General features: G+C 47.9%; 1 protein-coding gene across 2 annotated transcripts in view; it reads left to right on the top strand.

Moving 5' to 3' along the window:
- The first annotated feature begins 7,725 nt into the window (after positions 1-7,725).
- AFAP1L2 (actin filament associated protein 1 like 2) overlaps positions 7,726-27,518 on the top strand; it is a 64,313-nt gene continuing 44,520 nt past the window's right edge. Inside the window, exon 1 of one of the 2 annotated variants that reach the window (XM_068198123.1) lies at positions 7,726-7,884. In XM_068198123.1, coding sequence (XP_068054224.1) covers positions 7,869-7,884 — 16 coding nt within the window. In that variant the 5' untranslated portion in view covers positions 7,726-7,868. Of the gene's footprint in view, positions 7,885-9,893; positions 9,919-27,518 lie in introns of those variants that run through there. The other variant, XM_068198122.1, reaches the window with a different exon arrangement.

Genomic DNA, 27,518 nt, shown 5'->3' with positions numbered 1-27,518 from the left:
TAATTGTGTCACAGAACAGGCTCTTCAGTCATCTATCTTCCTATTAAACTTGTGAATTTCAGCTACTCAGCCCTGTTGGAGTTATTTTCCCCTTCCCCTCCTTCCTCTTTTAAGCTTCTATTTATATTCTCTCAGTTGTCTCTGCCAGAAGATCTCATGTGGATACATTAGGCCTTTTCAAAAGGAAAGTTGGATTACAGCGATTTTTCTCCCCGTAGGACACAACAGCTTCATCATTCATAACAGAGCAATACACTATAACTTCATTATAGATGGCATGAAGCTGGCCTATTTAAACAGAATACTTAATGATGGTTGGGAAGGCAGGAGAAATTCGGCTCCACAGCTCTATGTGTGAAAAGAGAAACTGCATTTTTTGGTATTTCCCAAGGCAGATTTCTTGATTAAATCTCTTTTCACAGGACCAAAAATAAAAAGGGGGAAGACTCAACTGACATGGGTGAAACTTATTTATTACCTGGTAGTTAATTCCACTTTGGCAGGTAGTTTGGCATACCCTAACATCTAATATTTATAGCAGGAAAGGAAACTTGGACTCCTCCATAGTGCTCAGCCTCCACTGAAACAAACTGCAGTTTATTGGTGCTCATGACCACAGGTTCTCATTCTTTCCCCTTGCCCACCTCAGCAGTGCTGACCACAGAAAATCTGCTCCTTGACTTTGATGGAGTAGAACTGGTTAGGGCCTAAAGAAAAGCTGCAGACTGAAAAATACTCTTTTTGGGAAAATGCCAGTATAAATAGCCTTCTGCAAGCTCACAGTTGACATCAGACTGCAGTTTGCAGCGATGATGGGGGAGGCTTAAAAAATCCCAGTGAAAATGTAGCAAGACATAAAAATTAATCTTTTCCCATATTTCAATAAAATTAGTTTTTCTTCTCACCTGGGTAAGCTTTCCTGGTGCTGAAAGGTGCCAAGAGTTCAGCTCTCTTCAGGCAAGTCCTCCATCTCCAGCTTGAGAGTCCACACAGATTTTTTTCTTCTAATTTGGGAGAGATTTTGCTCAATGCTGGCTCACTGGTAAAACCTGTAAGAGTGGATGAAGTTTCTAACTCAGCTGAAAGCCATGATTTCCTATCTTATCCCCTCAAAAACAGGACCACGTTGTCACGAATGAGTGTTTTAGTCACTTAAAGAATCACCAGCAAAGGCATCAGCAAAAGCAGGTTTAATATGGAAAAGAAAGTGCAACAAAGTTCACTGGCAAGGTTTACTCTAGTAGTTCTTAGGTGATTAAAGCACACAGAGAAAAAGCAAACTAAAATCTAAAGTCAATCTAAAACCAAAATCAATTCCAAAATTATCTTTGTGGAGCTTGGGAGGAAGGATTGGAAAAGTGTAAGGATTGGAAAGGGTAAGGATAAAAAGGAATAAGGGGCACCCTCCCACTGAGTCACAAGGTTCACAGTGGATCCCCCTTGCCAAACTGAGCTCCAGAATTCACCAATGGTTTAGGCCTAAAGGTTTAACAGCATTTAAACTTCACAGCACTTAATCAATAGCTCAAGTTAAACAATTTAACAAAACATTAATGTAGAATGTACTGTAAGCACAACAGCAACTCACAGGCCTAACTTACTTAAAAATATAAAGTACTTAAGAGTCTAGGAGAGCAGCATTCCCAGTACATTTGCTAGGGCATATTTACACTTGCACACACAGAGACCTAAAGGAGTCTGTGCAAGGTGTATCCCTGTGAAAAATTCCCCTCAAATTCAGGGAAGCACTCACATTGGATCCTTTGCATCCTCTGAACAGGTGAGAGAGAGGTTGAGCCTCGAGGATTTGGGGGTATCAGCCCAGGATTTGTCAGTGTCTGGTGCTGGTCCTCCAAGAAGAGCAAACGTGGGAGTTTGTGGCTCTGAGAGACCCCAGTACAAGAGCAGTGCTGGGGCAGCCCCTGTGCTCCAGGAGAGCTCAAAGGGCCTCCCTTTGGACTGCTGTCACAAGAGACTTGGCTGTAAGTCACATAATATTCCGTCCTGGCTGCAGTTCAGGTCAGTGGCTTTCTTTGAAAGTTCAATTACAAAAGTGCTGTTCCAATTGGGCTGTTATTCAGGCAAGAAAAATAAGTTTCCAAGGCTGTTTGTAAAAAACAGGAGCTCATTAGACAGCACTAATTCCTGGGAGCAGACAGTGTTTCTGATAAGCTCGAGAGGAGCTCAGCCCAGCTGTTTTTTCCTCAAGGCCAAGACCTAAGGAACATTTCTGAGATCATAGGCCAGAGGGCCCATGTGGGGATGATGCACCAGCACACAGGGCTAAGTATGCATCAGAACTTCATATCAGAAACTCTTGGGAAGCTGATGGTCCTGTGGTGCCTGGGGGTGTTACAAGCTGAAATACAGTGCACTGATAATGGGGGTGATCTGCTGGTGTGAGCATCCCCATGAGGAGTTTGCAGGGAAAGGGAACAAAGCATGCTTTGGGCTCCTCTAACTGATATTGAACACTGTCAAAGGAAAGCTGAGGGGCTTCTCTGGAGTGGGTAGAGGGTCTGGGATAGCAAAAAAAGTACAAGGAAGAAAGAGCTTCAGGAGGAACAAATGCTGTGGCTGTTGAGCACACTGTCTGGTCAGCATGCCTCATACTTTGGCCACAAGAAGATATTCTATCTGTCAAGGGAAAGAAAACAATTCAAGCTATTAGGAGTCCCTGTAATTTGGCCTACAAGCAGTTTGGACTTAACAACTGAAAAGGAAATGTCAAAGAATGGGAAGCCAAGAGAAGCTCATCAAAAAGACATCTGGTCCTGCTGTCCTTAATGGGAAATCCCCCCCTCCCTCTAGCCACCCTTTTCCCAGCCACACTCTTTTGAAACAGTTAATGTCTGAGAGAATCCAAAACATTGCTGGAATGTATCAGTGATGAATCTTTTGTATAGCTGAGCAGCTAAACAGCTCTGGTTTTGTTTGTGTTAGGGTTGATTGTCTTGCCTTTCATCTGTGACAGTCAGAAATGGCTAGACAGAAGTCAGTGGAGCAACAGTGGTCTAAGGCCAGCTTCAGCTGGGGGAGAAGTTGGTCACCTCTTTTATGGCTGAAATCAAGAAATGCTTCACAGGGAAGCAAAAAGACCTCAAAAGAGGCACCCATAGACAGCATACTTACAAACCATCAGAGGTGAAGGATTCATGCTCTCCAACAGAGTGTTTCAGTGAGCAGCTCTGCTGGGAACAACCATGCTGCCCTAGTGACCCATCTGCCTCTCTGTTTCTTCTGGTGCTTTTTCCACTGACTGAAGCCTGGCAGGCTGCCAGTGCCTTCCTGGAACCAAGGAACTAGTCTGGTCTGCTATAAGGCACCCATAGGGATTACTTCTGGGGAAAGATTGCTGCTCATACTCCTGAGTGGGTAGCCCAGGATCTTCAACATGTTACTGCACTCAGCCACGTGGCAATGCCATTTATCACAGCCCCTCACAGAAAATCATGTTCCCAGGGCTTGGGTGGCTCAGAGTTTCAGCATGGGATGCAGAGTGTTTGATCACATGAATCAAGACAGCTGGCAGAGTCCAGCTATTCAGATCTCCTTAGAGAAAAAGCAGAGGACTCCATTCAAATTCCCAAACCCAACTATTCCCTTCATCCCTTAAATGAGAAAATCTGGAAAACCAGCAGGATTCAGCAGATCAGTGTTCAAAGACCTTGATGGGGGCTCCATAAACATCCTGAACTCCTGCCAGTACTCCCACCTAAAAGGAAGACTGGGGGGACTTTCAAAGAGGCAGCTGAGCTGTGACTGATGACTGCTCTATCTAGTCCCAGCTGTGTGTTCCCAGCTGCTCAGTGGTCTCCTCCTTCCATCCAGCTGCAGGTGCTTGCCATTTACCTGGTACTGTCCCAATCCTGCCTGGCTCCACTGCAACCCAACTCATCCTCCCCAGGTGGGACAAGAATGTGCCATTTCAGTTTTCTGTCATTTCAGTGTGGAAGTTGGTGCAGTAACAGTGAAAATGGCACTAGGAAGAGAGAGATAATTTGGTCAGAAGCAGTGGGAGGACAGAGACTTCTCCCTGTCAGAGACAGCAATGTTGTTTTGCTGGCTCAGCTGTCACTAGGTCCACAGGCTTTATTGCTGTTCAGACAGATCCCCAAAAGGGAAAAGGAATTCTCCCACCTCCGATTATTGTCAGCATTACAGCCCAGTATTGCAGCCAGGGACTCCAATGTGAAGAAGTCTTTGGCTTCTTCATTTCTTGGCATTTTGTAGGACACACCTCAGCTTTAATCTCAGCTCAGGTCTGCCACAAAACCCACCTCTGCTCAAATCTCTCTGAAAAAGTTTAATGTCTGCTTGACCACAGCTGTCCACTAATACACCTTTATCTAAGTAGGGACCCAAGATGATATCTGGAAGCAAAGAGGACACAAGTGCAACACCACTGATCTGAGATCTCCCTGCTAACCCCAGCCTGCCAACCCATCTTATTCCTCCATCTGTCCTCCAGGTGTCTGTACAAGTGGAGTATTTGACACACTTTCCCATCTTTCAGTAGCTTAACAGAACCAAGTTAACTCTACCTCTGACTGAACTTGGTCTTGTTGAGTAAATTCCTAAACTATGTTTTTACAATATTGATAAGTGCATGGGGAAGAGAGAAAGAAAAGCCTCATGAAACAACATACACACTTCAAGTGTGGAGGAAATTTCTACCTTTTGCTCTGCCAGATGGAATATTTTCCCTGAAGAAAGGAAGAAGTCTGACCACTAGGGACTGCTGCAACTGGAATAAGCAACATCTGGGAGAAAATACCCCAGAGAGCAGCTCTGCACTATCCAGGTCAGGTGTGGTTCTTCCTGACAGTCTCCACCAAGCACAACTCCCCTGAAGTCAGTGGAGGGCACCTGCACACAAGCTCTCATGGCAGGGTTCCTCTGGCTTTCACCACGGAGGGGTCAATAACTTTCACCACACTTTGTGTCGTGCTTAAACCAGGGAAAAAGCAAAGTAAGGGCAAGCAAAGAGAAGAAAGTCATAGCAAAGATTTAGACAAATATAGACATTAAAGACTTTGTTGATGCAAAAGGTAGTTGTAGCAATCAATAATAATAATCAACAATATTAATGAAACAATGTACACCTGCTTAGTGTACTTAGGGAAAAAAGAAAAGTGTTTAGCATTGCCAGTGGAGAAAAGAGATGATTGGGAACATGCTACTACACAAGGTATTTAGCAAATCATTTTAATTGTTCACAGAGTTCATTTAGGCTTCTAAATATATTCTTGACTCCTGCTCTGTTTCACAGGAAGCAAAAGGGCTTAAAGGCAGTAAGTCCAGAGAAGCAGAATGACATCAGTTGAAAGCCACAACATGGTACAGGAAAACTTTAGCCAAAAGTGCCAGTTTCACTAGCAGCCAGACTGCCTATCAATACAGCATGAATATGCAGGGAAAAAAGGATTAAAACATATCAACTATGGTATGAACCTCTGCACTGAATGATAGGATGTCAGCCACATAAAAAAGGAATTAAACAAGATGAGCTTGGCCCTCCAGGGTTTTCACACCTGAGTCATCATTAATGATAATCATCATCATCACTAATAAGCATCACTAATAATAAGAAGGAAAAAAGGCAAGGAATACATGGGTGTACACGTAGATGGCTGTTATTTTATTGGCTTCAAGAAGCTCCACCAGGAAAACCAGTTTGCAAGTGTTTGCTCTACTTGAGCACAGTGGTAAACATCTAGATTTCAGCACCAACACTAGGAACATTAATTCCTCATTCTAAGCAGGGTCTGAGTATTTCCCAGTTTTATTAAACCCCAGAACACAACAGCCTGTTTGAAAAGAACACTCCAAAGTATTTTAGGTACTTCTTACTGCAAGGGGAAGGGGGCAAACAGGAAGAACTTGTATTCCTCTGGCATTACTATTTGTCCTGTTGTCACTTGTCCAGTAATTGCCATGGGCCTAACCAGCAGTCCTGGAATTCCAGAGCATCCTTATCATGGGAAAGGAAGGAAGGGGCAAGCAGGGAATGTAAAGGCTCTGGGTCCTGAAGACAGGAATCACAGGTATCTGACATTTTGGTCTTTCAAAATCATCTTTAATTAGTGTAACTGGTATTATCCTTATTAGCCTTGCTCAGTTCAGAATGCCTGCTCACCTGCTTCAAGATAGAGGTACACCTCAAAGCTTTGCAAGGCCAAGGCCCACCCTGCTAGATTTTGAAAGCTATAGCCAAGAAGCAGCTGGGAAGAGCCCTAAGAGAAGTATTCCTACACGGCAGGCATATTTATTTATTTTTCTCCTGTTACTGCAGAGTGCTATCTGCTTGCTGGATTTGATGGTTCAGGCACTTGGCTGGCCTGTCTCTTTGTGTGGTGGGTATGCACTGGCAAGAGGTGAGAGATGCTCCAGCCTCAACTTCTTTGAGTGGCAATGGCTCTTTATCCAGACTTGTTCTTGTATGGAGAGCTCCCATGTGGCACAGGTCACTTTCTGGTTCCACAGAGAGAGGTGAGGGGTCACCCTTACCAAGCACTGCCTGGGAAGGTGGGGATAGGAGGGGCACACAGGGACCCAAGGAATGTCAGGACAGTGCTCTTCCATCCAGCCTGGCTGCTTGCTTTCCATGTGAGCCGAGAGAACCTGCTAATGGCTATTTTCAAAAAAATGTAAGGAGGGCCATATGATGAAACCTTGGGGTGCAGCAGTGACATTTTCCAGGCTACCTTGGCCCATGGATGTCAATGGTTCGTGGGCTGACAGGTCCAAAACCTGGGAAATACGGATTCTGTGAGCCTTCTGTTGGCTTTATCTAACAGGTACCAAGGAGAGCAGTTCATTTTCTAGGTAATGGTTGCATATTTTTCCACAGAAATAGTGGAGCTGCACACCCAGGTCAGGCACTTAGCCTCACCTCTTGCTATAAAGGCTCTGTAATAGCCAGGTATGGCTCCCTTGTCCCCACACCAATGCTAATTTTGAAGGGAAAATTTCCCCTATAACTCTCATAGACTTCGTCGTTTGTTACTTTCAATGTTCTCATTATTGATATACACATTCAATTCCTTCAGCATTTCCAAAACTTTACCCTGAGGACAGACTGTCATCTGTGCCTCGTATTGAGGTCAGACTGGATGCCCACTTCTCCCCGTGTGCACCTTTGTGCACTTTGGACAGATAATTCTGGCTGCCATGGCAGAAGTCAGGCAAAAATGTCACTGCAACCCAAGGAGAGGGACACATTCCTGTGAGATTGGCTCTGTCCGGGAGCCAGGTCCTATCAGGAAGCCTTAATGAAATCACTGGAAAGAGTGCAAATTCAGAGGCTCCGGGATACAGCTACCCCGGGGTGGAAGGAGAGCCCAACTTTCCAGCCTGCCAGCGCGGAGCAGGGGGCAGGTCTCGGGCAGGCTCCTACCTGGGCTCATGGCACCGGGACCACACGCGGCTATGCCGGGATAAGCAGGGCCTTTCTCCGAACGTGCCCAAAGCACTGCAGCCAGTGGGGCATCCCCAGGAGCACCCCGAACACGGGGCATCCCCGGGAGCCGCCTCCCCGCCTCATCCCAGCGCCCGGTGCCCTCCTCTCCTGCCGCCGGCCCCCAGCCCGGCGCTTCTCGCCGGGGAGCGGCCGCCGCGGGGCCCAGGTCCCGGGCAGGGCCGGCTCGGCGGTCGCAGCTCGGCAGGGCAGGGGCAGGTCCCGCTCGCAGCCCCGAGCGCCGATCGCGGCCCGCTGCGCGGCTCGGGGCGGGGCGGGGCGGGGCGGCGCGGGCCGGCCGGGGCCGCCGGCGCTGCTGGAATCAGAGGCTGCGGAGCGGAGCCCGCTGCGGGCGGCGTCGTGTCCCGGAGCCCTCGCGAGTCGCTGGGCTGCGGTCCCGCTCATCGCCATGGAGAAGTACAAAGGTGAGCGGACGGGGGCGTCGCGCGTGTCCGTGTCCCGCGGCAGCCTCGCCCGGGGGGGGCTCTGGGGACCTGCGGGGGCGGCGGTGTTTGGGGGGTGACAGACCCGCTGACACGGGACCCTGCGGAATGCTGTCCCCCCGCGTGGGAAAGCGGCGGAGGGATGCGGGGACAGCTCCCGAGGCGATGTTTCCCGAGAGCGGGACCGGGATCAGCTGCGGGGAAGGGGGTCCCTGCGAGTGCGGGCCGAGCCCAGTTCCTGGGGCCGGCAGGGGCTGTCCCGCCAGCGGGACCGGGCGGTGAGGGCGGGGGTCCCGCTCCGCGGAGGGGAAGGCGGACGGATGGTGGGGACGGGAACTGGCTCCCAGGGGAGGTGATCTCCGCCAGCGGGGCCGGGGTCAGCTCGGGGATGGAGGGGCAGCGGTGCCCGCCCGGGGGCCGGCTGCGGGGAGCCATGGGGAAGGTGCGGGGCAGCGCGGACAGCTCCCACCCGGCGATGCGAAGTCCCTGCGTACCTGCCCCGGGCACCGGGTGGGAAGGGAAGGAGACGGAGGCAGATGTGGGAACATTTCACGTTTTATCCGATCCGGAGATCGGGACTTTTTTTTGCCACTTAAAAGCAGCGGCTTTTTGCGTTTTCTGGAGCCGCTCAGTTGTCTGACATTGCCCGTTCCGTCTTTCGTCCTAAGCTGCCCATCTGCGTGGACTTCCCATCCTCCCAGGCTGAACAGGCACGACGTTGAGTGTCCTGTTTTCTAAACGCAAATAGTTTTGGTGGTTAGGGAGAGGGTAGGTGAGCAGCTCCCAGCTTTCTCCCTGGCAGGTCTCAGCCGGGCTGGCTGTCACCCACAGCCCATTTATTTCCCCTCAATCAATGGCTCTGGCGCTTCCTGTGTGATGCTGCTTGGTCATGAGCACCGAGACTGGCACATCTCAGGACCGTGCTGCTATGGGCACTCCTGGCCCCTTTTCAAACATGAGCGCTCCTTGCCAGCTGAGGCGGGAGGAGGTGGGATGAGGTGGGATGAGGTGCCCGGGCACGGAGCACTCGGATGTGTGCGGGTGCTCTTTGATTTCTGCTCCTGCTGATGTGTAGAAACCTCCCCTGGAGGAGGCGGATCCACGCCTTGTGTAGCACGGGGTAAGTCTGCGGTAAATTTTACCTGTTGAGAGGAAATGGGACTTTCCTTGTAAGTGCTGTCCTCCTCACGGAACTCGAACATTTAAATGGGGAACTTGGTACTAAACAAACGTATTTCTGCCAGACCACATTTGTACTTACTGCTGTCAAACCAGAAGGGTTTTCTGAGACCTCAGTCGATGCATTTGAGCTAATAGCTCATTTCCTAATGTTGAGGTATCATATTGTGTGAAGTTAACTTTTGCCAGGATTGTGTGTTTTTTTCACTGTGCAATACTTTAGCATTCTGACATTCACTGTGCTGCCTGTTGCATTTTGATCCTTTTCCTCCTTACAGCTGGTGCTTTACAGGGCTGATAAGCACAATAATACTGCAAAAAGCGATTTTAACACACTGCAAAAGCGATCTTAAGGATTATATTACAATTACAATAAATATTGTATAGTTGGTTTGGTTGTGTTTTTTTTTTTTTTTTTCCCATCCTGGCAGGGTCTGCACAATTCCATTCAGTTCCAGTAGCAAAGCAGTAGATTCATTAAGATTCAGCTATGTTTTGTATATTGTCTTTTTAAATACGTACACTGCTCCCTCAGAGCAGGGGGGATGTTCTGCACATGTGTGATGAATAAATAGCGAGCACAACTGATGGCGGAGCCTTGCCAGTGCTTTTTTGTGCTGGTGCTGACGGGTGTGGGAGCGGGGGTGCTAATGAGGCACTGCCAGCCCTGTGGGGCAGCCACAGGTGACAGCACAGCTGGGTCAGTGCATGGGACGTGTCCCCAGTGTGGGGGGTGACTGGAGTCACCTGGAGCTGGTGAGGTGTGGGGGAAGGCTGGGCTGGAGGAGAGCATGTGGGAGTTGGGAGCCCTGAGGAGCAGGTGGAGAGGGCAGACAAGTGGGTTGTTATGAATAAGCACGGGGGATATGTGCCTGTTCTGGTGGGGATAACTTGTTGATGCCTTGCTATGGGAAGTCTTCATCCTTGCCACTAGCCAGGCAGAGTGCTTGTGCAGGAAAATCTGTAATGATAGAGGTGGATGGACTCAAAGAGGGCTGTTGAGCAGAATTGGTGTTCTGGGAAAACGAATTTGACTACAAAATCTGTCCTACTGCTTATGAAATTAAGTTTGCAAGCATCAGCAAACAGCAGCATCTATCCTTAAAACACGGACAGGTATGTGCAATAATCCAGACTCTGAGGTGGTACGTGCAAGTGTTTCTGCTGTTTCAATGGCAGGTGAAGCAGCCACAGGAATCTGGTTGGGTGGAGCGTGCAGAGCCTGGTGGGGTGGGAGGCTGGGGCTGGTGGCTGGCAGGGTGGCACCGGTGGAGTGGGAAGAGCTGGGGCTGTTGGACTTGCAGGATGGGAAGGGAAGGAGAGATTGTGAAACTCTCCTGGGAATGGGTTTCCTTTCCCAGCCACTGCAAATGAGGTTGCAAGGCCAGCTGCACAGGGGGACACTGCTGCCTCTTGACTCCTTCCTCTTAGGCTGTTGAAGCTCTGAAGGATAATCTTGACATGCACGAGGGGTTGTTTTTTTTCCTGCCAGGCTGCCCTAAAGAATGTCTGCTGATGGTGGAGATGCTGTTTACAAAGGAGCCTTCTCCCTGTGATTAGGAATTGTGTGTGAGCCATAAAGAGCAACAGACCCAACAGCCCAAGGGGACAAGAGGGAGACCTGCAGAGAGCAGGTGTGACCGAGGGTGGTCACTGTAGTGACAAGGACAGAGCTGTTGGTCTCTTGCTCTTGCTCCTCCTCTATTTCCCGTGAGTGCTCTCACCCCCTTCCCATGTGTTTTGCCTTTGAATATGGCAACTGTCCCAACTTGTGCTCCCTGTTCTAGGGGCATTATGGCTTCTTGCCTGCTCCTTACCACACTTGTCAGACATGGCTGGCTGGTCTGTGACCAACCATCTGCAGACCTCGGGAGGGGAAGAGGTGCTGAGTGCACTGTTACTGCTGAGGGGTGTGTTGGGGACACCTTCATTTACCCTCCATCTCTGTCAAGTCCTCTCAGACTGACACCCTTGTCACTGCAGTCATGGGTGATGCAGCCCTATGCTCATAGTCTAAAATGTTAAGTGATGTGAATGTGGAGAGTTTTGTAAGATAATTACTGTGTTTTAAATGTATTAGAGGTCTGTAATGGAAATCGGAGCAACTTCCAGCCCAGCTCTTCAAAGAGAAGTGTTTGGCATTCATGTTTTACTGTCTCTGTTGAGCAAAGATTGAAGCTTCACATTTCTTGTCAGAGGGTCCTTGGAAGTGTTTGCAGTGCTCCCCCAAGGAGATGAACATTGTTTACCCCTGAAGGAGAGGTTGTCTTCTTAACAGAAGCCAACAGGTTAGTGTTGATAAGGAGTAAAATGGTGACTTGTAGAAAGAAGTGCTTGCTTGCTGAGCTAACATGTTTTAACTGGGAGGGGAAAGGGGTTGGGTCTGTTTAGGACTAGGGCATGTGTCCTTTTCCACATGTTCTTGCACATACAAAGGGATATGCTTGGGGTTAGTCTGAAAAGTGGAGACATGAATGAAAGACATGAGCCCTGGTAACAATCTGAGGTGCTTTATAAACTGTTGGTAATCAGAGTTGGAAATGGGTTGATTCATATGAACAAAATCTGGTCTGTCTGCAGACATATGTGGTTTCTCCTCAGCTGATTGTCCACACAGCTGTTGTGTTTAACTCATTGTCTTGGTGTGGCATCTGTAGAAAGCAGGGCAATGTGATGCTCTGTGCCAAACGCAGTACAACTTCCAGCTGCTGGGCTGAGCCTTCTTTTAAATGCAGATGAAAATTAGTGTCATGCAGAACCTCATAACATACACAGTGACTCTTATTTGAGAGAGACCCTGGTTTGTTTTGGGGAATGGATTGGGGAGTAGGCAGCAGGAGTACAGAGTTATTTACTCTGCAGGGCTTGAGGACATGAATCCTTTTTTTCTGCAACTGAAACCACAGCCTGTCTCAAACATCTGCCATGCCCACCCTTCCAAGCCATCTCACCTGTGCCAGTATAGTACTTCTGTCTGTTCTAGCACAGCTGCGTTTCTTGTTTAGACAGGGCACAGGAGGATGCTCTGAGTTGTATTGCATGCACACAAGGCTCTCCAGTGCTCCCCACACCAGGTGGGCTGTAGGGATGCTGGCTTCAGCCCTATTCCATGAGCAGCGGTGGCCCTTGGGAGGTGTGCGTGGAACTGCCAGGTTTGGGGTGCTCCTTTTGCTACCCCAGAATGATCCCTGGGGTTGGCTCCATCTCTTGAGAGTAAGGGGTAGGGATCCATGCAGTGAAGGGCAGGGGAGCAGTACCCCTGCAGCCCTGCTGCTCTGGGGTCTGTGCCCCATCTGTGTCACTACCAAAGCTGCCAAGAGCCTTGCTCCTAAAGCCAGGAGAGAAGCTTTCTTCCTAAAAGAAGGGGAAAAAAAAAAGAGAATAAAAGCTAGCTCACAAGCTCTGAGCCTTTGGGCATCTGCTTTTGGAATGCTCTAGACAGGGCAAGAGCCCTTCCTTTGTGTGTAAGCAAGTCTCGTTCCCCTTCCTCCCCACACCTTCACCTCTCCTCGAAGCTGGCTCTGTGCGCCCGGCCGGGGACTGGAGACACTGCCTGAATGAGGGTATTGTTCCTGGCTTCTCACTGATGGCTTTCATTGAACGCCCACCGCCAGGAACACAGGGAGTGTCTATGCAAAAACGCTTGTACTGCTTTATGCTGGGGCATGGCTGGCTCTGTCAGATCCCAGCAGCAAGGAGGCAACTGGGCAGCTCCTGTCACCCAGGCCATGCACCAAAGCAACACAGGCTTTAAAATCTGAATTCTGGACACCTGCTCAGCTGCATACTTGTTCCTCAATGTTTCCATCTCAACATACAGTACATAGGAAGGATTTATTGACTTGTCTGAATCCCTTAAGATTTCATGGCAAATTTAGGACTCAAATCCCAAGCTCCTTCATCAATGGCCAATGCTGTCCTTGCAACCATCCTCCCTAGATCAAGGGAAATTAGGGATGCTGTTCTTTTGAGACATCTTTGTAAACTCTAATTTGCTGTACCCTGTGGAAAGGCAGGATTCATGTAATGCAGGGAAATGCATCTTCAGGCAATAGCAACCAGAGAGCCCAGAGCTGTAGGGGACGTCTTGGGGAACCGAAAATAAGAGGTGCACCTATCATTAGAGGGGATGCAGAGCATGTGCACCCAGGGCATAGGTGTTCCTCTTTGAAGCTGTCTGGCTGAAGCACAGATCCAGACCCAGCAAGTGAATTGGGATCCTACAGTCACACAGCCAGTTTGATGACCTGCATATTATTGTTTACTTCATCATGGAAGTTGAGTCATTTGTGCTTTTCTTTTGGGTCAACAGACAAGACAGACTGGTCCAGTCTGTGCTGCAGCCTGTCAGCACAGCTCTGGGTCAGAGATGTGTCTGACAGGGTCTTGTTCCAAGGAACTGCTGGTGCAGGTGTTCATACAGCCACTTTCTGGGCTGGAGCTGCTGGGGTAGTGGTGGATTGGGAAGAAGTGTCAGTGAACTGGCAAATTCCCTGGCAGTAGCTGAGAGAAGGCGTTTCCATTGTAAGAGCTATGCTGCCCTGTGAAGAAGAGGGATTAAATTTGGGAACTTCTTGCTGTGTGCTATGGTGCATGGCTAAAAACTTTGTGTGAACTGGAGGAATGACTGTAGAAGTTCACAAATGAAAAATCTGTTCAGAAGTGTTCAGTAGGAAGCCGCCAATCCCCTGGTACCCAATGTTCTTTTTTTAAATTTTTTTAAAAATAAAATTACTAGATTTATTTGAATCCAGGGAGCAGAACTTTAGGAGGCAAAAGCCTCCAAAACAAACAGGAGTTGCTAAGGGTGGCCAGAGGAGCGGGGGCCTTGGCGAAGCTCAGCGCAGCGGTGCTGGCGCGGTGCCCCCCGTGCGCCCAGCTGGGACAGGGAACAGCCTGGGCTGCAGCCACCCAGAGTGCTTTGGCTTGGGGCTGGTGGGCCAGGCTGGCAGAGCAGCCCGTGCTTGAGGAGCTGGGAGCAGGGCAGTTCCTGCCTTAGGCCTGGGAAATGTGCTGGGTTGGTCTGAAGTTCAAAGGACAAGGGCCAGGACTTATTAAAATACATTTCCTCTCCACCCTTCTGCTGACCTATCGCTTTCTCCATGGGCAAAATTCCATAGAAAGTAAGCCTGAGGATGCTTTGGAGCATGGCAATGTTGTCTTTGGTTGTAAACAGCTCTGTCTGGAAGTAAGTATCTCAGAATTATGGGATCAGACTGAAACTCCCACGTAACATACAGACTTGGCCACTTGCAATTTAATAAAAGTATTTCCTCTCCTTGGGTGGACTGTGCTCTATGTTGGATAAAGATTTTCTGATTTTTTTTTTCTTTTTTACATTTTGGATCTGCTTAGGATAAAAGTATAGCACAAAGCTTAGAAAAAGCCTGGGGAATAGGGAATCACAAGTCTTAGCTGGCAGTTTAGCCTGTGGACTTCTTACTTCTGAGTGTAGGAATCTCCTCCAGAGATAACAAGGAGCAGTAGCTACCCCCAGCACTGGTGTGATGCACGTGAGGTTTTCTTTTTACTTCCTTTCGTGTTGTAGGAGACTGAATTTTTAAAAAATCTCTTTAGATTCCCAATTTTGCTAATAATTAATGAGGCTTTCCAGAGCTGGCACAGAGTTTGGAGTGTAGAGGTGGCAGCTAAGCAGTTGGGATGCCTTTTGAAGAAGTTTGCATAACCCTTTGGCAGCAGTGCTTTGAAAGAGGTGGGTCTGAGCCAGGAGATTCTTACAGTTCGCGCTCGAGCCCTTCCCTCTTGGACTGAGTGAGATGGGGAGCAAGTCTTGGTCTGCTGCAAGGAGAGGATCTCTGTCCTGCAGCCTGTGTGTGTTCTGAGGCAGCCAGCCCAGGCAGGTGGCGAGGGGAAGTGTGTGTGCAGCTCCTGTGAGATGAGATAAAGTATCTGCAAAGAGATCTCTGATCCAGAGTCGCTCTGCGTATCTCATCATTGCTATTTGTCACTGCAGAGTATGACAAATATTAAGGATGGGAAGAATGAGCTGGCTCGCAGAGAACCTGAGTTGCACAAGGTCACATGATGTCACAAGTGGCTTTTGCTGAAAGTCCTCCACAAGTGTGTGTGAAATATGGGGTTTTCTTCTGTTGAGGAATGCAACCAAGCCAGCTGCAGCCCCACAGCCTTCCAGTAGCACTGTCAGTTTGTCATCTCTGGAAGGAACCCATGTATTTGTTCAGACAGTCCCAGTGCCAAACAGCTCTGACTTCTGATGGTCCTGCTGTGAATGAGCTGAAATCAGTAGAATGCAGAGAGACATTTTGGTGCCTGCTGGTAACAGGTACGTGGTTGCAGCAGTTAGGGGGCCAGCACTTGTGGTAGAAAAATATCACAAGTCTGGGAGTTGGGGCTGACTTTAAAAGTGGAGATGTTGCCAGCCCAGATTTGAGCAGTGGCTTGTGACAGCTGGAGGCCGTCTGCTCCATCCATCCCATCAGCAGCTTCATCCAGGCTGTTTGGCTGGGGAGCACGTCCTGTCTCCTTTGTGTAAACCCAACATCTTCAAGGATCTTTTGTGTTCTACTGCAGTCTCTAAAAATGTGCCACGTAGTCTTGAACGGTGGGAACATCTGCTCTTTTTATTGTCATGCTTTTCAGGCTTCTCCATGGCTCTGGGGAATGCAGCATCAGGCAGAGGGCTGGGATTGTAGTGTACAGTTCCACATCTGCTAAAGGATTGCCTGATCCTGGTAGCTGCTGAAATGTGATAAAGGAGAAGAGAACACTCAGGCTCATTGCGCTCAGTTAACAAAGCAGCTGAGCTGTATTTACCTTGCTGTGGTTACCTGGGCAGAAGGGTGGGATGTGCATTCATTTCACCCAACCACAGCCAGGTTTTGTTTTTCCCTGTTGGGAATTCATTACACATGCACAGGGGTGCATCTCTTTTGCTGAGGTGTGAGCTGTGTGTGAAGTTGTATACACGAGGTCTGACTGGAGGTGCCAGGCAAGCCTGGCTGCTTCCAGTGGTCAGGAACCCTCCTCCTCAAGCCTGAGGTCACAGACAGCTGGGGACACACTGGCAGGGTGGCTCTGGCTTCACCATCCACTGCTGCAGGGGTCTGGAATCTGCTGGGCAGCAGGGTGGCTACGTGCTTTTTCTCCTGGATTTTTTCAGCCCATGTGGGTTGTTTACCTCATCTGGGGCACGTTGCACTTGGTGCCTGGGGCTCTAGGTGTAGCCAGTGCTGGGCCTGCAGGTGCTTTTGGAGTTCAACAACCTCACCTGTCTCGTTGGAAGACAGTCACAAGTGCCCCAGAGCTGTGCAGTCACCAGTGAAATGTGCATGTGACAGTTTTGGGTGGTTTTGGTTTTCTCCCACACCACTATTTGTGCTCCACACTTACTCGTGTCTTGCTCCTCTGAGCAGCTGTATCAGAGCTGAATGCAGTTGTTGGTGAGCCTGTGCAGGGTCACAGTGACCTAAAAGCCAGTGACCTCTGGAATAAATCAGTCATGTCTGCAGAGCAGCTTCTTCACCCTTCACCCACCAATTCATCCAGCAATACCTCCTTCAGCCAGGCTGTGAAAAAGCTGTAGGAAGACATGAGGACTGAACTTCTCATGATATTCCTAATCAAGGGTTACTGGATTCTGTCTATAACTTAAGTAATCATAACACTAAAGAGTTCATAATAAAATCAGTTTCTGCTTGCAAGGGCCTGTCTTGTTTCTACAGAAGTCAGCTACCAAACTATTTAGCAAAGCAACACTTGTAAATGATTTATTCTTGAGTTAAGTATGGTATTATTTTGTATAAACACAGATTTTCATTATTGCTTCAACTTTGTTCCATTTTCTCTCTACTAGTTGTGTTACAGAAAGCGCACACAAATCCATGTACAGTGTCTCCTGCCTTTCTCTAATGAGCAATGCTAGCTGATGATATTATCTAGTTGCCTATGTGCCACATCAGTTTAATTTGCTATAGCTAGAGCTTTAAAATTGTCCCCCTCATGAGATGATGCTTCTTGGAAACTAGGTTGTCTTCCAGGTGTTGAAAAGGATTATCGACTTGTTTGGTGCTGGCTGCCCTAATGCAGTTCTGTGCAGACCCTGTAACTGATTAAAGTGTGTCAGAAAATTATCAATGCTCCAAGTGTGGTTTGGCTTATGTTTGAGTCCATGTGAACTCCAAGGTCTGCTTCTAGGAAAATTCACCAGTAAATCAATCACAAAGTGTATTAATTATGCCAACATATACTCTTGATTTCTGGGATATTGAACTGTAATTCCATCTCTGACTGTGATCCACAGCTCTGGAGACACTGTTGACGTGGTCTGTCATCTGAGCACTTGGATCATGGTAGCTTGTCACACTCTCAGCTCAACGGGCTCTTGCTTTAATCACCAGTGCATGCCAAAATACGGATGGACTCTCTTTATATGGGTTCCACTGGTCTATACTGAGCCAGTGTGAACTGGCAGTGTGTGAAGCAGAGCAGACCTGGCCGAGGATGCAGGTGCTTGAAGCCTGAGCCTGTTGGCATCCTGCACTAGTTAACTTCTGTGAGTGTAGTTTTCCTATCAGGTTGTTCAAACAGATGCTCTCTAAGTGTAGACGAGATCTATTTCTGGAAATTGAAGTGGGAGTTGGAAGAGTGGGGGGAAGTGAAATGGCAATCAGAATTCCCATACTTTATCCTAAAGGCTGAATTCCCACGTCTGGCTGAGAGGAGAAACAAATGCTTTCTAGACCCAGGAGGCTCAGCATTCCCCGAAACAGAATGATTTATTTTTAATTCTGATAGTTCACTGGAGCTCTTAAACCAAAAGAGCAGTGATAGTTTTATTATACTTAAAAATAAAGGCAGCAAGCTCTGGGCGATGTTGAGGCTGAAAAACCTGGAGTGCTGTCGGAAGGGAGAGGGCAGGTTCATCCAGACATTCGACCCCTGCTGAGTGCAGCCCAGCCAGAGGCAAGGTTTGACTCTGGCTGGAAATCTGTGTTGAGCAGCACAGGATTTCACGTTCGTGTTTCTTTGGATTGGCTACGTCAGCCTTCCTTCAATTCTTTGGCCTAAATAATGGCATCCCCTAAGCCCCTAAGCTTATATGCTGGAGTTTTTTTTTTCCATTTGCTGCTGATACCATTTCATCTCTGGTCAGTCTTTTATTCTTGTGATGGTCAGTTACAGCTCCCACAGGAATGCCAAAGCCATGGGGACTGACAGGAGCACAGATGGGTGTTGAGCACACGTAGTGTGAGAGGGACCGAAGATCATAAATAGGGTGTCCTATTAGTGTTGTGCAGGGGATAAAATGGACCATCCTTGTAGATGATGTAGGCTGTTGGCCGTCCCTTTGGAACTGGCATTTCCCCAAAACCAGGATAAGAGCCGTGGACTGTTGGGTACCACTTCCAAGTCACACATTCTTACACCTTTGGCTGCTCAGTGTCTTCATTAAAAATGTGTAGGTCTGGATGATGCTCCAATGCTGTCTTTAAGGTATTCTTCTAACATTTAACCCTGATTAGACAATCTCACTCTGACATTCTGGTTAGCTACAAAATCTTTGCAGTTTGCTTTTGTTCCCATGCTGGATTGAGGTTTTTTTTTTGGAAATGCTCTGTTTCCAGCATATGTTCTTGTTTTTCCTGATAAACATGCGTGTCTGTTGGCCCACATTTAGATGAGGTGGGAAGGGCCAAATTAATTCCTGGTGTCATTCCAGCATAGTCAGTGGGCTGACCACAACGATCATTCTGGGTCTAAGATTTACACTGGATTGACTGCAAGTTTTACCAGTTTTTACTGATACATTACCTAACTGTATTTCTGGTGCAAGTGATAAAGATGCCTTTGAATTTAATATGATTAAAGCTGATTTGTTATAGAAGAGGAATGTAGAGCTGACAACTCCTTAGCCAAGCAGACATGCTCAGAATTCCAGGTGCTAATAGCACTGTCGTGGCTGACCCTTGCTCCAGACCAGGGTCTGGACTGTGTCAGTTATTTGGACCATGAAAGATGAGGAGATTCTACCACATTGGAGACATGCTCTATGGAAATGCAGCCAAATCATCTGTGGACACTTCAGCAAGGGCATTGTCACCTTCTCTGATCCTCTGGGCTGAAGCCTTTCCAGCTTCTGATGAAATAGTGCTCCTGGGAATGCTTGCTTATCCCAGATTCTGGGATGGAATTTCAAATTTTCTTTCACCCGTTGATTGTACGATTGCCTTTCCTCATTCACGCAGTTGCTTTTTGTTAGTTATTCACAAATGTGCAGTCCTTCCCTGCCATCATACTGACAGAAGGAAGGAAAATGTTCCGTTTTGAATATGGAAAGGGAGGTGCTGCTTAGCACAGACAGAACTGGCTTCTAGATGAAAGAGTCAAATACCAAACTGTTTTGTTTCAGTTTGAGCAGGACAGGCTTTGATCTAGAGGAGATGACTCAGTCAGTAACAGGGAGCAATTCTTTATAGTGCATTTAGAAATCAAACCTGAAGATTTAGGCTATGATGGCTTTGACACATCAGTCATAGCATATATTATGTGAAAATGAAAACCATAAACATCTGAAATGAAGTGTGGAGACTTTTTCTGAAGAGAGGAAAAAAAGCATTTCTGATATTAGTTGCCAAGAGTTTTCCTCAAATCAGAAAGGACTGGGGGTGGGGTAAGATCATTCCTATTGCGATAGGAATAATGAGCAATGTGGACAAAGCAGGGAGGGGAAAAACTTCCTGTAGTGCAGCTCAAGCCAGAGGTAGGGCCAGGATGAAAACTGGGATCTCCTGGCCTCAAGTCAGGCTCCATAATCCATCTCTGCTGCCTGCTCTTCACCCTGCCTCGATGCATCATCCCCTTTGTCGCCTCTCGCAGCACTCTGGATCAGGAGGCGGCCGCGGTCAGACCCCGCTCTGTCCCTGGGCTGGCTCCACTTGCACAGAGCAGGGATGGCCAGATTCCTGCTACTGAGCTGCTTTCATCTGGAGCCAGGTGACGGCCCTGATCAATGCAGCTGTGTTTTGTGGCACCGCAGCTGGCCAAACAAACACAGCTGGAGCACGGCTGGGTGTCTGCGCCTGCTGCACACACGCGTGGAGTGAGAGCCCTGTGGCGTGGCCAGTGTCCTGGGGACGTGGTAAAACACATCTGGCTCCACACCACGGGCTGCTGGCAGTCCCCAGTGTGAGAGCAAAGTGTCATTGGTGCTCATTAGTTCTGCAGCTTTAGTCTACATCCAGCCCCTGACCTTCATTTTGTTCTGTGCCACTGCCCTGTGTAAGCTAAGAACAAATGGATCTCTACCTGAAGAATGTTTCTTGGTTCTTTTTGGTGGCTGCACGCAGGAGGTGATGGGGGCTTCTTTGGCACAGTTGCCTTGTGAAGCATCCTGCTACTAACAGTTTGTTTCTGCTGAGGCTGAGGAGTCTCCTCAGACTCATGATCCCACCTCCTCACCTGCACCATCTCTGGCATTAGTTCCCCTTCTCACCAGCAGACAGCTCTTGACTTTTCACAAGGTTTTTATTCTGCTGGTTTGACTTGACAGCCTGGACCATTATGGGAGCAGGGTGCTGGGGCAGGGAGCCAGTCTGTTGGGTCGCAAAGCTCTGTCAAGTGGGCTCACTTGGGATGCTGAAGATGTGCTGGTCCTTCAGTGATGCCTGGGAGCAGGACCCACCTGGTCTGTCTTGTAGCCCTGGTCACAGAATTTGTCACAAAATAGGTGTCTGGTTAGATGGCCCAAGCTGTGCAGGTTTGGAGGTGACATAGCTCCTCCTAGAGAGAAGATCCTTTAGGTCATCTAGTTCATCCCGCGGTCTAGAGAGTGTGCATTTTCTGGTGTTCTCCCCATTTAAATGCAAAATATTCCCAATGAGGTGACTTGCCTCAGTTCTTCTAAGGATTATTCCATGGTCTGGAAGGTCCTGTTACTCTCATGGGTGTGATGTATAAGACCATCTGATTACTCAGATTGGATGTGTATAATGGAAGAATCAGATAATTTCCTTGCTTGGCATGGCAAATAAAAAGCCATTTTCACTGATGCCAAAGAACAGCCAGTGCTGTGATGTGAGAGCTGGAGACAGTGTGTCTGTATCAGGAGATGTGCTGAGGATGCAGCTACCCACATTCCATGCTGTCACCAAGTCAGAGCTGTCCTGGCTCTGGGTCAGAGCCAGCCTGCACTCAGCAGGCAGTGGCTGTCCCACTGTAATGTCATCATGCAATTTGGCAAGCTGGTGTGAGAGTGAGAGCAGAGGTTGTGCTTGGAGAGGGGTCAGAAGTTCAAGGCTTGAAAACAGAAAGTGTTGAGAGTGTGGCTGGAGGGCAGCAAGGTGCTGGCCAGGCACTGGCTGAGCTTCAGGCAGGCACCAGGGACTACCCACGACAGGAGAGCTCTCTGCTCCCTGCAGCTCCTGGGGATGCATCCAGGGCAGCCCCACCAGCCTCTGGCAGGGTGTGCAGGTGGGGGACAGAAGAACTGTGCTCCTTCCTCAAGGAGAAAGGAGCAGGGTCACAGGTGCTTTCATCCTGGCCTGTGTGGGAGGGAGGTGGCACCTGCTGTCCATCCTGCAGTAGAGAGGGCTGAGAGCTCCCAGATGTCATCACATCCTTCTCTTCCTCTCCAACTTCCCTTTGCACATACCATTATGATGATTTGTTTTGCTGATGCATTTCCAGGAACTAACACCCATTTCAAAGACCTGTAGAGGCAGAAGGAGTCCCTTTCTATAAAGGAGCAGATGGTCAATTTTTTATTTTAAAAATCTTACTGTGGGCAGTGGCTCTCCTGCCACAGAAAAAGCTTTTTCAACCCAGGGATCCTTCTTTTAGATTATGTCTTTCCCCTGAATCGAAGTCTTTTCAATAGAATCATTTAAAATGTGTCTTTGATGTTCCCTTGTTCTAGTTTATTCCTGTCTTGAGTGCATAGCACTGCCTTTGCTATAAAAGAAGATTGTGAAAACTAATGGCTTTACCTAGTGGCATCACATGAATGTTAAAGGAAAAACGTTTTCTTGTGAGTAGCACTGGAAATGTGTATGTTCTCAGAGAGACTGGAAATGTGGGCTCCAGTCCTCCAGGAAATGAACTGAGCCAGAGGTGATACTGGGTGTTTTCTGAGTGAAGCTGCTGGGGGACCAGGATAGTTTTACAGAGATTCCTCTCTGTTGGGTGGGACACATGCAGTGAGAATTTTCATCTGCAGCCATAAAACTGTAACCTTTACAATCACCTGGCATTTTTGGCCAGCACTCAGATCTCATCAAATCAATGTTTATGAATTATAAATAATAGTAAATGCACCTAAAGACTTGGATGCCATGATGGTTATTAGCTACTCTTAATGTGTGTTGTAACAGAATGTAACTTCACTCCAGAATTGGTGGCAATCCTTGAAGCTATAGGGGTGTCCATACTGCAGTATGGTCATGGAGGTCTCTTAGATGGAAGGAAATTATTGTGATAAACATATCAGGAAACAAAAAACCAAAAAACCTGCAGAAATTTCTGCTTGCAGCAAAAGCCATACTTTTTAAGCATAGGACAAAGAGATAATAAATTATAAATTCAGCAGGGAACAAGGAAGTCATGTAACAACTGCAAAAGATCCAAACATATGGAAAATTCAATTCTGTGGAGAATTAAGTCACTATTATGTAATCAGGATCAATGGAAATGAGCTGATGTCAGTATTGGACTGGCTTAATGCATGGGTGGAAAATTGTGTTGTCTCAGAGAGGCCTGCTAATAGGAGTGGAAGCTCCATGTATGTCACATGCCCATTAGCTGTTGGGTTTTTTTACCTAGCAGGGGCCTGATCCAAGCCCAGCAGGAGTAAATAAGCTTTCCACTAACCTGAAACTCATTTGGGGTCTGAAGGTAGAAGATCTGTATGAGGTGGCAAACAGTAAGAGCCTGGGATGCACATGTACCTCATACTGGTCGTTCAGGGTGAAACTTACCCCTTTTTTTTCCCGTCAGTCTGAACCTTTTGCACTGCAGGTTACCTATCTGTCCCTCCAGGCTGGGCCACAGTGGCCTTACAGCCTTGGAAAGGCCCTGCCCAGGTAGAGGCTCAAACCCCCAGCTGGACTGGAAGGGGCTCTGTCTGGCAGGAGGAGAGAAGGGTGTCCCTGTGCCCAGGGCAGAGGACACTGATAGCATACCAGTGTTGGACACTGATAGCATTGCAAAACTGCCCAAAGACCCTCCTGGCCTTCCTATGGCATGACTGTGATCCCATGAGACACAGCATGGGGTGAGGAAGGGATGCAGAGCAGAAGAAGAGCTCCTGGAGGAGGGCAGGCAGCCAAAGCACCTGGCAGGGTCCTCTGCTTGATGTTCTGTTGTGACAGGGCTTGGCGGCAGCAGCAGCAGCTGAGCTTGGAGCTTGTCCCTGAAAATAAGCCGTCATTAGCCTGGCAGCTGTGCAGGGAACAGCAGAACCTGCTCCTTGGTGTGAGCATGCTCTGGTTGGTGTCACTGTCCTCGGGAAGGAGGAGCAGCAGTGCATCGTCCTGGGTGTGCACATGTGTGCTCTGGGCAGTGTGAGGGACTTGACAGCACAGGAGTGCACCCTGCCAGAGAGCCTTCCTCCTGGAAAAGTTGCCTGGGTTCAGCAGGAGCAGTCCTTCTGTGGCCACTGGCTGCCAGGTACTTTGCTGGTCCTGAGAATCCAGCTGAGCATCCTTGCTGCTGGTTTGAGAGCCAGGAGGAAGTTGTGGGGAGGCTCTGAGTATGGTGGTTTTGTGGGGTTTTTTATGGTTGGTTGGTTGGGTTTTGATGGCTTTCTTTTCTGGCTTGTAAGTGAGGATCATGGGGAGGACACAGCGTGTAAGGGTTTAGTGAGAAGTGCATGCTCTGGGTACCTTGGACACTGGCAGTGCTCAGGACACTGCCCTGGGGCTTACTGAAGGTGTGTTTGAGTGATGAGCATCAGGCACATATTAACTAGAAGAGACCTTCTGCTGGGAAGCAATGGGCTTCATGAGAGACTTTTCTCCACATGAAATAGGTTGGATATTCTGGAGTGTTACTGTGTATAAAAATATGCCTCTGAATCAACAGATTAGGGGGAAGTGTCAGCTGTTAAACGTTAGTGGATGGAGCTGTCACATGAACTGAGTGTGTGGGTGGTTTCGAATTAAGAGATGCCAGAGGTAGGGAGAGTAATGAGATTAAAAGTGGTGGGAAAGTCTGACCTTGACAGTTTCCAGTCCAGTGAGAGCCTGAAGGGCAGGTTGAAGCAAGTGAGGTTTCTAAGTGGGTCATCAGAGTGGGGGACCGTGATTTGCTAAACACTTCTGAAGCCCTGGAAAGGGGAGCTGCAGTACCTGCTCTTCCCTAGCCAGGCACTGCTGCTGTTTGCTCTGTGCTGGATCAGTCAGGCCACCCTCTGAGCTGATGCATCTGGCCAACCTGATGGGGGAAAAAACACCCACTAAACCAAACAAAAACCAAATCATTTTGTTGCTGCGTGTATCTTCCCCTGAATGAGAATTGATGTGGCTCATCATCAGCTCATGGGGGACACCGTTGTAGTGCAAGGAAGGGCTGAAGCAGTGTAACCAAAGGCAGGGAGAAGGAAGAGGACAGAGTAGCTCATGGATCTCAGTAGCTCTATGGGTTCCTTGTTTGGAAGGTTTATGGGTCTGTGAAATAACCTTGGTGTTTCCCAAAGTGAGTTAATTGAAAAATACAGAGGGGACAATGACACGGAGAGAGCAAACAGTTCCTTAGGCATTTCTTTTGCATTTCTAGAAGGCTTGTTTATCTTAACTCGAGAAATATCCTCTGTGATAAGGAATAATCCCTCCTAAAATCACATTAGAGGGGTGAAGACAATTCTGGCTTTGTGAGCAAGGTTAAAGTGGTAGTGTCTACGTCCCACCCAGCAGCTTTGCAGATTCATTGAAAGTGGCCAGTGTCTTTCCTGAGAAACAGCTGCTCAGAAATTTGGGAGGGAAAATATTTTATTCCTCACATTTTGGTGGATTTGAGGCTGACCAGCTGGTTGAGAAGCCTGCCAAGGCTCCACACTGTTGTGGAAATGTACAGTAACTGGGCAGAAGTAGCTCTAAGCCCTTTTTGGACTGAGGGGTGAAAATGTCTTAATGCTGGAAAGCTGTTGAATGTCTTTTTCAATGTAGAAATGAATCAGAAGGGAACTGTGCTGCCTTTGCCAACAAACTCATTTTGGGAATTTACTGTCCCTGTTTCCAGAGGACCTCTTATGCTCTGCCTGTCGGCTGGAGCTGTCCGAGCCCTCCAAAGCCCTCGTGATGTTAATGTCAGCGTTTGAAATATAATTTTCAACCTGAAAAACTGCTTCCTAAATTACACTTTTTGACTGATTATATATGTAATCTGTGATATTTCCATCTGAGAACAAAATTCTCAGAGTATTGATGAAATTCTCTCACTGACTTCAAAGAAACTAGGCCTTAGATCTGTCAGTCTGGGTTCAACTAGGAAAGACAAACAGAAGATCTCTGTCAAAATGACTTTGTGCTGGCAAATGCAATTTCTGTGTTTCCCTGAGTAAACTATTCTGATTTGCTTTTTTCAGCTCTCTTCCTACCCACAACATGGAGAAAAGTTTATATGAAGTATTTTGACTGCTGTAAAGCAAGGATTTTGTTAGCTGTAAATAGAAAAGAAATACGTGTTCCCCAGTCTTAAAGCCTGTCTCTGAATGGAAAACTGGATATTTCCTGGCTTGGGATGCAATGGGGGTACTCAGCTGTGGGGAAGGTCTTGTCCAGCTCAAATGTGTGCCCAGACTGTGATGTTATGGTCCAAGGGGGTGGGCTGTGGGTGAGTGGGCTAGCAGATAAGTAAAGAACTGGCTAAATGTTGGGGCTGAAGAAGAAAAAAGATGGTGGTTTGTGTTCTATCTGAACTCCTGCCTTTGGGGTGTGTGGAAGGGGCCCTGGCCTAGGGGGAATGCTTGGAGGCCACGTGAACTGTGTTGAGCCATTTTGTGAGTCCTGCATGCACATCAGGGCAGAAAGTCCAAGACTGCTCTTATTTGTTGCCAGGAGCTGCTCATGTGTGGCTCTCACAGTGGGATAAAGATTGTGGGGGCCGTCAGTATAGCAAGAGCTCTCCAAGCTGACTTCCTTCCTCTGGGTGGAATAGATCAGTCAGCTTGTTAGCAACCCTGTCCATCGGTGAAACTCAGATCAAGGCCTCTTTAATGTGGACTGAATTGTTCTCTTGGGATGAAGCTCAGGCAAGAGGCCAAGAGCCCAAGGCTTTAACAAAGAAGCATCAACCTGTTTGTATGATTTTTGTATACACTATACAAATCTTCTGAACAAGATGTTCTTCTAACCCCATGAAAAGGAAGGCCAAGAGAGAAAGTCTGATGCATTAGTGGGAGGCATTCAAATGCTGCCAGAATGGTGTGATGTAACTTGACACAGTGCCAGTGTTTCTGCTGTAAACTGAATGCAGGTGAATGCTGATGAAAATGAGCCTTCACAGTATCTATCTACTGCATCTGTTGTTTGGTTTAAGGCAGCATCTAGAAATACAGGTGAGGGAACCAGATCCTGTCTGATGATATATGGATATTATATCTGTATTTTCATCCTGAAAAAGAAATACAAACAACCCACAGATACACAATATTGCTCGCTCTAAATAACCCCAAACACACCTTACTACTTATGTTTGGGTTTTGATGAGTAGACAGCTTGGGAAAATGTTTGCATTTATTTATTACACCTTATCATGTCATAGTCTTGCTGTGTGTACAACTCTAACAACGAGCTTGGTAAATGAAGAGAGAGCAGTGGGTGTTTGTTGACTTTATTTCAACACTCTCTTGTAACATCCTCCTAGGCAAACTGGTGAAGTACAAGCCCAAGAAGTGGATGGTGAGGTGAGGCAAAAACTAGCTGAACTACCATGCTCAGTGGACTGTGACTGGAGACACAAAATCCAGCTGGAAGCCAGTCACTTCTCCACTGGCATTAATGACCTGGTTGAAGGGACAGTGTTGTAGATAACACCAAACTAGGAGCAGTGGCTGATGCACCAGATGGTTGTGCTGCTGTTAGGAAGGGCCTCACTAGCCTGAAGGAATGAGCCAACAGGGATCTCCTGAAGTTCCAGAAAGAAGGGCAAAGTCCTGCCCTCAAGGAAGGATAACCCCAGGGATAACATGCTGGGCCAACCAGCTGGAATGCACCTCTGCAGAAAGCCTCTTGGTGGACACCAAGATGAACATGAGCCAGCAGTGTGCCCTCATGGCAGCAGGCCAGCAGCCTCAGGGGAGCATGCATTAAGCTGGGAGCACACATTAGTCCAGTCCTAACACATGCTGGTGTTTGATACACCCTCAGAAACAGAGGAGGAATTTTTGAACACATTTGGCACAAGCTATCCTACAATTCTTCTGCATAGTGGCAAATCTGTGTCGGTCTAGGGAGTTTTAGCCT

This window comes from Anomalospiza imberbis, chromosome 8, assembly GCF_031753505.1.
Source record: "Anomalospiza imberbis isolate Cuckoo-Finch-1a 21T00152 chromosome 8, ASM3175350v1, whole genome shotgun sequence".
NCBI lineage: Eukaryota > Metazoa > Chordata > Aves > Passeriformes > Viduidae > Anomalospiza > Anomalospiza imberbis.
The sequence above is the reverse complement of the archived record's forward strand: the minus strand, read 5'-3'. Positions and strand labels throughout refer to the sequence as shown.